Here is an 11,525-nt window from a genome sequence, read left to right on the forward strand (position 1 = left end):
TTTATAATGAACTAGCATCATGGGGAAAACCATGCATAATTCATTTTAAAATCTGGGGAAAGACCGCTGGTGTAGGAGATAGTCTCTCCTTTTTCGTGTGATAAATCTCACTAACACGTACAGGTACAATCCCATAACACATACCACCCCCTTATAAATTCATCTTCTCAAGCAATCAGCATCCTAAATTTTTAAAAATTCATATAACTGCATGCACATATGTTTTCAAAATGCCAATTGAAAAATCAAAAGTACATGCAATGTTTTTGAATAATCTTTGAAGGATGTGAGTTGATCAGTTTGGCCCAGACTCAATGGCCGGCACCATATTCAGTGCCTTAAAAACAAAAGCATATGTGAATGCATCTTCTTGAAGCTTCTCAAATCTGCATGCAAACAAAGAAACGAGAGATCACTATATGATAAGAGCAGTTAATATTAGCCTAGATCAAGTGGCAGCTTGCAAGGGAAAAGGTGCTTTTCATGGTTGCAAAAAGAAAAATGCTGATAGAAAAGGATAATTGTAAACATGCACATTTTATATTTGTTGTATAGTTTACCTATCATCAAAAAAAAAGAAGAAGAAGAAAATATCACATTAAGTCATTTACAGAAACTTAAGTTAGATAATTAAAAATTTCGTTCATCACATCAACCGTAATCCTTAAAGCAAGTGCATGTACCATTCTTTCTCAAAAGAATAGTTTAGAAGTGTTGTAGCTCCTTATCTAACACGTTAATGATTCAATTTACAGGAACTTAAGTTACAAAATTAAGAATTTCGTTCACCACATTAACCGCAATCCTTAAAGCAAGTGCATGTATCATTCTTTCTCAAGAGTATTGTTTAGACGTGTTGCAGCTCCTTATCTGACACTTTAATGATTCAATCCATTTGAGATGCTATATTTGCAAGGGTAGAATCTAATGTTCAAACCCTAGTCAAATTGAGCTCTCCCACTATTCAGAAATTCAAGAAAATTAAACACACTATCAATTAAATAAAAAAAAACACTACTACTAGAGCTGTATACACTCTCACCAAAAAAAAAAAAATCCAAGGAAAAATTCCAAAAAATTCAGATAAAACTTCAACAAAGAGCTTCATGTACAATAAGATCCTCTATTACCTTCCTGACTTTGAAAAATGGCCAGCGCCAAGGTCGCATTTAAACAGTAACAAATTCGAATCTGTTTTTGTCTCTCGCAGTTTCGCCACAAACTTGGCAGGCTCCGAGTACATAACACGTGGATCTGCCGCAATATACCAGAATTAAAAGTGAAAAATTAAGGTTACAGTTATTAGATGTAAAAATAAAACATAGCCCTAGTCTCTAAGCAAGCCAAACTGGTAAGATCAATAAATGTCAAATGGGCGCGCTCCTGGCAAAAGATGCTGAAAAATACTCTTTAAATTATATGGGATTATGTACTCTACAGCTCTACTTAGTTAAAACTTGAGAGGTCACTTAAAGAAGATATACAACCACACTTGAGCAGCCAGCTAGCAAATCTTGGTATTAAACATTTCATAGCCGCTTAGATATTTTGTTTCAACCAGAATCCAGTTTTCCTATTTTGTCTATACCCTGTAACTTCTTTTTTTTTTGGCTGTAAATGGGTGCACCCCCTTGGTGCCTCCTTTGTAATAATAGTTTCCTTTACCTTTCAAAATAAGTAGCATCACCAGATTAGTAAAGACAAATTAGCATGCAAGCAACAGTACATTCACTAGCATTCTCGGAAGGGAAATACTAGAATCAGATCAATGAACGGCAATTTTATGCTTACCATTCAAGCCAGTTGTGACAAGAATGTTTGGGTAGTTCTGCGCCTTAACCTGTGAACAATGTAGCATTAACATATCAAGATTATTTTGCTGTTGAATAATTTTAAAATCTAAGAGATCATGCAAAACGCTGCCAGAAAAGAGGCTATGGCAGTTTTGCTGTACAAGTTACACATGTCAAGCATACAAGGAGGTGCTGCAGGGAAAAAGGTGCTCACATTATCAACTGGGGAATATGACTTCATGTAGAAGTAAAACTCCTCCTTTCTAGGATCACCCCATTCCTGCAGCAATAAAAGAAAATAATCAGACAACATCTTAACACTAAAACTTTGAACAAATAGCAGCAAGACAATACATAGTAGTCCCTGAAAGTGAAATAGGAAACAACTTAAATAGGTCTGAATCATCTTGTGAAACCATAACAACCCATGAGCAAAGAGTATGGAAGATCAATGGAAAAATCTAGTATTTCAGAAACATATGCTATAAGATATAAGGCCTAAACATGGTCGGCCAATTTAAAAGTACACAAGTTTTCATTTCGAATGCAAGTTCAGAGTCAACAAGTTAATACCAATATGTGACAATATATCACTCAATTTGTGATAAAATTTAACGGATGTTCAGATATACGAGGTAGATATCATTTAAAGAAAATTTTATTTGCAAGATGTCCAGCTGCTCTATTCCAGCAACAACCCACTAAACCAGTGACTCCCTCACGAGTGGAATGTATGCCGCTGAAACCAAATAACGGTACCAGGTATATATTTTCCCCCTTTTGTTTTCGCTTTCCAAAATCTGTAATGACCTTCTAACACAATTAGCCTTGTGGGACCTAATGTATTTCTTTTGCCCGGCTTTGCAATTGTTCTTATTGTTTCTTTCTCCTTTGGGTTTCACTTCCACGGTGACCCTGAATAAAAATTTGTTAGCAGTCAAAACAAATTATTTGTATGTCTCCATTTCTCTTGGTTGTAGTAAACTATAAATCCATGGTATCTGGATAAACCATAACTCTACCAATATTATGGATATCACTCATTAATTCTGCAGATACATATAAATTAATGATATGTAATCTTAGGATTATACCCAAATTTTATAAAGATCAGGTCCAATAGTCACAGGGTATCATCGCCTTGGCTCATTAGGAATCATGGTCCAAAAGGTTCCCTCGCAAGCAAAACATTTATATATGGTTTTAACTTTTAAACCATTAATTACATACCCCATGTTCGATAGGGATACTACAAATCCCCTCCCTCCTACAAGCTTAAGCAAATGAACAATACTCTGAAACAATTCAGTGCAAGAATAATCCCCCTTTTAGTGTCTTCATGGAATAAGCTATTCATGAATACTCCTAGTCTCCTTCAACATCACTATACTCCCGTGTCAGAAAATTTACTGTGCAACTAAATATTAAAAAAAATACTGTTCTCGATACTGCTATCTGATCTTCCAGATTCCTGCATATCTAAACGACTATGAACTTAAAACCAGTGAACATCTAGCATATGTAGAAGTCTGGGGAGGTGTAAAACTTGGAACTTGAAAACAGCAAGGAAGTACCTCCCACTCTGAAGTCGTAAGAGGGATGGTTGGATCAAGCATTGTAGTCAATACATCTACAAAAGGTACGCCGGCAACAGCAGCCTTGAACAAGTCAGGCCTCATGTTAAGGACAGCACCAATAAGTAATCCCCCTGCACTTCTTCCATTAATGCACAACTTCTCCTTAGCACAGTACTTCTCTTTTATTAAATACTCAGCACAAGCAATAAAATCCGTGAAAGTATTTTTTTTCTTCAACAACTTCCCATTCTCATACCATTGCCTCCCCATTTCACCACCACCCCGAATGTGCGCTATTGCATAGATAAAACCACGCTGTAGTAAAGACAACCTTTCTGCCTGAAAACTGGGATCTATGCAGATCTGCCCACGACATGAATGTAATTCTTAGCAACTCAACAGAATCTTGTAAGATACAAAAACAAAAACAATAAGGCTTAAAACTGGAAGAAGAAACAAAATGCAAAATGTGAAGCAAGGCAAGGTAAGCCTTTAAATCAATATGCTGTGCAATCAACTCAAAGAATTTGGCGAATGTTGGACAATGTAATCAAACAAAAGTCAAAAACTAAACATAAAATTCATTAGCAATGAATTAACGAACAACTGCTATGTATTCAATTATCGTTTCATCAGTCTTATGCAGCTATTTCATACCAAGCTAAGAGTCACAAATTTAAATCACACAAATGACTTCTCAACAATGCGGGATAAGGTTTCGTACAATTTCATTCCCAATCCCATCACCAATGTAAGAGCTTTTCAATATTTGTAACTATGAAAAGCACAACTAGACTGTCGTATCCAATTTATCCAAAAGTGTGTCGGGTTCTGCTACATGAATCTGTACGTTTTGGAAGACACACCACATGCGCATTTATAATTCGATTAGGAGGTGACATTTCAAACTTAAGACCTAGCATTGCCCAAGGGCTCGCCAACAACCCCTTAGAAGGTGGTTGATAGGATCATCAGACCAACCCCTCTCACGCATAACCAAGGCCCAACCGACACCCAACATATGGGCCGGCTGTACCAAGGCCCCAGTGGGCTAAGCCCCCTGAAAACCTTGGATACTAGTGAGAGGAGAGCCCTCACTTATCTATTGCACTTCCCCACTCACCCTAACCGATGTGGGATACTTATCAAAGCCCACCCCTTCAAGACCAACGCCCACGTTGGTCAAGCACCCTGGCTGGCCCCTCCGAAGCCAGTCGGGCCGAAGCCACACTTCGAATGGGCAGGGGTTCGGCCTCTAGCCTACTGAGCCCCCATCGAATATCTGAACTCCGTGGGTCAAGCACCAAGGCTGGCCACTCCGCAGGTGCGGCCCCAAGTTGAGGGCCAGCAGCGTCCCCCCACATGGCAGGAACGAAGGCTTCGATACCTTTGATAGGATCATCAGACCAACCCCTCTCACGCATAACCAAGGCCCAACCGACACCCAACATATGGGCCGGCTGTACCAAGGCCCCAGTGGGCTAAGCCCCCTGAAAACCTTGGATACTAGTGAGAGGAGAGCCCTCACTTATCTATTGCACTTCCCCACTCACCCAAGGCCCAACCGACACCCACCCATATGGGCCGGCTGTACCCAAGGCCTCCCAGCCCATACCAGAAAACCTTGGGTACTAAGGGAGGCCCATACCTCCCCCTATAAACAACACCTTAGCTCCCACATCTTTCGATGTGGGACAATCCTATCAATACCCTCCCCTTCAAGACCAACGCCCACGTTGGTCGAGCACCATGGCCGACCACTCCGGCAGGCGCACCCCCGTTGGTCGAGCACCATGGCCGGCCACTCCGCAGGCACGGTCCCAAGTTGAAGGCACAACAGGATCATGCTTCGATACCATTGATAGAGTCGCGCCCATACACGCTCAGCACCCAAGGCCCAACTGACACCCACCCATATGGGCCAGCTGTACCCAAGGCCTCCCAGCCCATACTAGAAAACCTTGGGTACTAGGGAAAGGAGACCCTTTCCCCTTATAAACCATATCTCAACTCCCACATCTACCGATGTGGGACAAGTGCGTAACATACCCCCGCTCTTACAGGACCAACGCCCACGTTGGTCAAGCACCACTGGTCAAGCACCATGGCCCGGGCCCGTGGCCCTACCATGGCTGGCCACTATGGCTGGCCACTCCGCAGACGCAGTCCCGCCGCGGCCCTCCACGGACAGGGGAGCACACACAGGCCCCACAGGCGGGAGCTGGGTGGCTTCGATACCAATTGATAAGGATCTCCTAACAACCAAGGCCCAACCGACACCCATCATGGGCCGGCTGTACCAAGGCCCCAGTGGGCTAAGCCCCCTGAAAACCTTGGGTTATGAGGAAGGCCCATACCTCCCCCCTATAAACAACACCATCATGCCCACATCTTTCGATGTGGTATTTCTATCAATACCGCCCCCTTTGAGACCAACGCCCACGTTGGTCGAGCACCATGGACCTTCTGTCGACCTTTCGACAGGCACTTCCATGGCCGGCCACTCCGCAGGGGCAGCCCAAAGGGGAGGATCGACGATGCTCCGATACCATTTGATAGAGTCGTGCCTATACACGCTCATCACCCAAGGCCCAACCGACACCCACCCATATGGGCCGGCTGTACCCAAGGCCTCCCAGCCCATACCAGAAAACCTTGGGTACTAAGGGAGGCCCATACCTCCCCCTATAAACAACACCTTAGCTCCCACATCTTTCGATGTGGGACAATCCTATCAGTGGTTAAGGCATATATTTGAATGGGATGGTACCCAAGTTCGAGCCACATTCCTGCTTGCTCAAGGGCTCTTGTGGTATGTTTAGTCACCACTTATTCCTAAAACACAAGCTGATGGCAAATACAGGGCTCTATTCACCTCCCGTTTAATGATCCAAGACATAAGCAAAATGATTCCAAGGGTTCATATATTACCTCATAGGAACCATAGCCATAAAGCAGCAATGGATCCGAACCATCAAGCTTCACAAGATCCTTGTGATAAACAATTGATATAGGAATCTTAGTGCCATCTGAGGCGATGGCCCATCTCCTTTCGGTGACATAACAAGAGGCATCGAAACCTCCCAACACCTGAACAAAAAGGTAGTTAAATTATTTCTAATGAGCATAACACAGATATACAAATTAATGGAAATTTAAATGAATAATACATCACTGTTGTTATTGCAACACCTCAAGGCTGTTTCTATTAAATTTTTTTTTTTTTTTGCATTTCCAGATCACAAATTACGTTGGAATTGATGCATGAATGTTAAATCTAGATATCAATTGTGGAATGGACATGATGAGTGTACATTATCTAGTAGACTAATAACTCTCTTTAAACTATAGAAGATATGAGATGTACAATCAACCATCACAAGCATCCTAAAGAGAATTGAGAAGCTGTGCCAATTGGTGGCTTCTGACCAACTAGTTAATTCACCAAAATGCTGGATGTAACACTACCACGATGTTTTTAATCAAAATGCATATCCGAGGGAGACAAAAACAAGGTAGTCGTTTGAGGATCTAAATTCCAGACATCGGTCTTCAAATCAATCCACAAAAACTAATCCTATGAAATGATATCAATCAAAATAGTGTACTATTGAAGATAATAAATCACAAGGGTGTATGTATTGATGAAATCTTCGATTAGTAATGTGAAAGTGCAAGTTTAGAGAATTGATAATAACACGACATGGAAGGGAAGAACACATTGGGCTTCTTAGAAGGATAAGAAGAAGAATTTGCATTGGACTGAATCACAGCTTGTTAGCAAAGCGAAACCAAGAATAAAATTTAAAGGTCAAAAATAATAAAAGGCTCTAGAGTGAGCAAGAGCAATAGACTACCAAATCTACATGTATGTGTATATAGCCTCCATTCTTTTAAGACTTAGCGAACACATTATTTAACCACGACTAACAGATGTCAAGAGCTCCACCTATGCTCTGCCCAAGAAACTCAATACCCACAAGTATATGAATTAGTAAGATTACGTTCTATGTATTCATGGCATCATGCAAAAACCCATTCTGTTTGATAACTGAAGCAAACTAAATATGTAAAGCAGTGGATAGAATTTTAATCATAATACAGTTGGTTGATTATTTTGCATTTAAAAAAATCAGTTGGTTGATGTATGGAAGGGGAATACAGCAAGAGAAGTATGCTCAACCAAGACATTTGCATATACACGACTAGATGGAGAGTTGAGACAGACAAATAACTCAAAAATCCAAAATTTTGAAGTTGGAAAGCAGCTTTTCATGCACTTACTGTATCAATCTTCTTCAAAACAGAAACTCCTGAGTTCATATCATAATTGTATACAGAGCGAGGTGTCCTCATTGAGCTATAAGAAAAACGTAAAATGCTGGAACTAAATTCTGATTCTGATGGATCCACTGAATATATAGGGTCAATAAGATCAACGGCTTGACCACCTTGAAGGCTTTTAAGGGGTTCTCCAACAGCTGGAAGGCGATAAGTGATTATCCTGGGCAGGCCCCCTTCACGCTCACATAGAACAAGATAATTGCTAAAAAGTTGCAACTCCTGAATTTTTACACTGGAAATAATCCGAAGAAAATATTATGGTGCATATCAATATATCATTGCAACAACTACAATCTTTTTGGAAATAACTATGCATATGGACAAAGCCTCATTTTGTTTGCCATGATTGGACAGGAAATAGACTCCCATACCACGGATTTGATCCCGCTTTCAGACGAAGAAGGTTCTCATGATTTTCAAGGAATTTCAACGTTTTAGATTCCTGGTTGATTCCGATCAAAGCTAGTGATCCTACTAGAGATAAATATTTAACCAAGTACACATTAGTTTAATAAACCTAGAAATAAGTGGGCTACTTTTGTGACTCGCACAATATTTTTATAACGTTTCATCAATCATTCTGGCATGCCATAAGACCGCCATAATATTCCCATTCCCTTCCCACTGCATACCAAATGTGTACCTTTTCCACTTCCATTTAAATTATCATTTCTAGTGCCATTAAGAACAAAATACCACCTGATAGAGATTTGCAAAGGACCATAGGAGAAAAGTCTTTCTTTTCAAAGGAAGGGTAAGTATTATGCATGATTGCATGTATTATTTACTCTGAAGTCACATTTCATGACAATATGGTAACAGATACGAGTCATACGACACCATTTTTGTAAGCCTCCCCCCCCCCCCCCCCCCTCTTCCCCAACCTAAGAAAAAAAACCCAGAAAAATAAATTTAATAAAAAAAAACAGCGTCATGTGCAACCTACTAATGAAGTTAAGACCATTACTCATAGTTTATGTGAAAGTCATTATTACCTATTCCTGTGTGGAATAAGAACTGTAGTAGAGGAGACATTATCTACAGGACAAGCCACTAGTTCAGAATTGAAAAACTCATCACTTCTCCTCGTAATGAAAAAATGGTTTCCTCGATGGCTGGCTGATGTATCAATCCCATCCACACGAGGTGTCAGAACCTTGAGGCCATCATCAGGCTTTGAAACATCAAGATAGAATATGAATCTAGTAATTTTGCTTGCAGAACCGACAAACAAGAATTTCTTGCTCTCTGAAGCTTGAAGATCAACAGAAAATGTATCATCCTTTTCCTGATAAAGACAGGAGTCGCTTGATTGATCTGTTCCCAGTTTATGAAACCATACCTATGAGCATCACAAAGGCAAATTTGTTATCACAGTAGACTAACATCAATAATAAATTCTATATCCCATATCTAATAAATGTTTTCGGTTATGTATTCAGAACAGAAGTTTGGGTCAGGTTGCAAGCAATCAATCATTGGGCAAAAAAAGATTAAAAGTTACATCAACTTTACCATTTTGAAAAGCACATGAGTATCATCTGAAGCCTATTTATATTACCAACAATTTTCGAAAAAACTTCTCCCTCTGAAAAATTGTTAACAAACTTCTGTAATACTTAGTTCTTAGCATTGCCGCGGCAAACCAGACACAACTATCAAATACATCAATCATACCTTGTCAGGTCGTAGGATCTCATCCATTGTCACGTAAACTAAAGCTTCGTCACCAGCCCATTCAAGGTCCGATGTTATACCTACCAAAGGCTTCCCGACAGGTGCTCGTGTCTCTGCATCAATAACACGAACAGTGTATATTTCATCTCCTTTAGTGTCTTCTGCATATGCCACCAGCTTATGATTCGGACTTACCTAAAGGTGATTAATAAAAGACACCAGGGGTGAGGAAAGCACATTTGGTTTCCAATTGTAAATAAGATGCACTACTCTCACCTTGAAAGCACCGATGCTATAATATTCATGCCCTTGAGCCTCTAAATTTTCATCCAGGATAAGATGCTCTTTAGGAGCATCAGGCCCAGTAGGCATAACATCATAGACAGAAGGGGCCGCCTGGTTATTGGGTACAAGGCGCCTGCAATGCTGAACATATTCATTTCCCTCCAAAGTCTTTTCATAATAGTAATATGACCCTCTGCGCTTGGGGGCTGATATGTCATCTTCCTTTATACGTCCTCTCATCTCAGCATAAAGATGCTCTTCAAATTGTTTGGTATCTAATAAAGTTTAAAACATTTAGAATAGCTGAATTCATGTACATAGAAATGATAAGCTACGATCTCAATAACCAAAGGTTTGGCAAGGTAGAAGGTTTGGAAAATTTTAGCTATCAAAAATAGGCAAAACAGGATGTATGCTGTTTTTGGGCGTTTTAAGGAGCCACATTCCAAACGGTACAATCTAGTTTGGGTGACCTTCAATACTCTCAACGTTCTCCAAAAAAGGTCATAATTATGATGCATCCTCTAAAGAACTGAAGTAACCCATAAGCAATGGGTATTCTTAAATACCGTTCAAATAAATAGAACACAGAAGGAATTTTCAGTAGCTCCTCAAGAGAAAAAAACATGTAAGACCTACAACCTTGGCTCTCACTCCTACTTGATAAATAGTGCTTATATATGAAACAGGAGGTCGCCTACATTGGCCATTCAAAATCAGCTGCAAATCAAAGAAAACTCACCAAAAACATTGTGGACAAATGGTTATAGAAATTTTCAGAAACAGAGACTCAAGAATCATGCATGAGAACATTATCAATAGACAGAATTCACTTCAACAAAGGATAATTTATTATACATATTTACCCAAAAAGCAAGAAGAAAGAACGAAACACGGTCACTAGTACTCACATCGTTCTCTAACATAAACAATCTCAACCTAAACCCTAATTTAACATCTGAAACACACAAATTAAATAAAATTTCAAGAGTCAATATCAACAACAGTGCAAGTGATTGGCCAAATTCGTCATAACTCTACTTCGAACACGATATCATCAAAGAAATATCAAATCCGAGAAGGTAACAGAGTCGCACCAGACATGAACGAGTGGGTGTAGTCGTTTTCTTCTTTAAGATACGAAAGGACCTCCGGGTTCGTGCGGGAGTCATCACGGAGCCAGTAATAATTGTCGACCCTCACGTCGCCGAACATCTCCATACGGTGCTCCACCTTCTTCGCCACCGGTGGTGACAGAGAGCTAGACTGCGACTTCATACCGGCCGTTGAGTTCGTTGACAATGACATTGACAGCCGCGAGATCTGGCGCGTGAGTGGTAGGGCCGACGATAGTGAGAATAATAGAAGCCCAAACCCAAGGCAGCGTCGCTGTATCATCGCTTTTCACTAATTATATGGGTACCAAGTGCCCTTGACAAGCTGCGCTTTTTTTTTTTCCTCCCGAAGTGTGACGTGTCGTCACATTGGAATACTTTTAGACATAAAGGACAAAATGGAATACTTTTATTCTAAGGAGTCCAAACGGGGAAAATTTATAGAGATGAGGATAAATAATACGAACAAACCAAAATGCTGTCATTTATGTAACAGACACTTTCTTCTTCCTTCGTTTTTGCCGCCGCTTCACGTTCCTTTCTTTCTCAGTCATTTCCTCCTGATGATCTTCTTCCGTCCTAAAAAGCTACGAGATAAAGTAATTGCTCCTCGTTTCAAAAAGAACGGTGACCATTAACACCATCAATCAACTTCTCGAAGTAAAGGCGCATCATTTTTCTTTTTTTTTTCTTTATTTTGATTTTGGTAACATACATGATACGGATCTGTTGAT

The 11,525-nt window shown here is 40.2% G+C and overlaps 1 protein-coding gene across 1 annotated transcript; it reads right to left on the bottom strand.

Moving 5' to 3' along the window:
- Positions 1-70: 70 nt before the first annotated feature.
- On the bottom strand, positions 71-11,089 carry LOC120013116 (protease 2). Its single transcript, XM_038864793.1, has 11 exons — positions 10,774-11,089; positions 9,668-9,951; positions 9,392-9,586; positions 8,710-9,056; positions 7,655-7,946; positions 6,302-6,460; positions 3,368-3,733; positions 2,008-2,073; positions 1,792-1,840; positions 1,131-1,254; positions 71-386 (listed from the first exon to the last, which is right to left on the bottom strand). The coding sequence occupies exons 1-11, from the start codon at positions 11,072-11,074 to the stop codon at positions 296-298; spliced, it is 2,274 nt and encodes a 757-aa protein (XP_038720721.1). The 5' UTR covers positions 11,075-11,089; the 3' UTR covers positions 71-295.
- Positions 11,090-11,525: the final 436 nt, after the last annotated feature.

Source organism: Tripterygium wilfordii, chromosome 13 (genome assembly GCF_013401445.1).
Source record: "Tripterygium wilfordii isolate XIE 37 chromosome 13, ASM1340144v1, whole genome shotgun sequence".
Lineage (NCBI taxonomy): Eukaryota > Viridiplantae > Streptophyta > Magnoliopsida > Celastrales > Celastraceae > Tripterygium > Tripterygium wilfordii.

What these genes read in the sequence shown, in the direction of transcription:
- LOC120013116 (XM_038864793.1), bottom strand. Translation starts at nt 11,074, where the DNA reads ATGATACAGCGACGCTGCCTTGGGTTTGGGCTTCTATTATTCTCACTA. An exon ending in TGTCACAACTGGCTTGAATG is followed by an intron (nt 1,255 to 1,791) that starts GTAAGCATAAAA and finishes ATATTGCGGCAG; the next exon opens with ATCCACGTGTTATGTACTCG. An exon ending in CATTTTTCAAAGTCAGGAAG is followed by an intron (nt 387 to 1,130) that starts GTAATAGAGGAT and finishes GTTTGCATGCAG; the next exon opens with ATTTGAGAAGCTTCAAGAAG.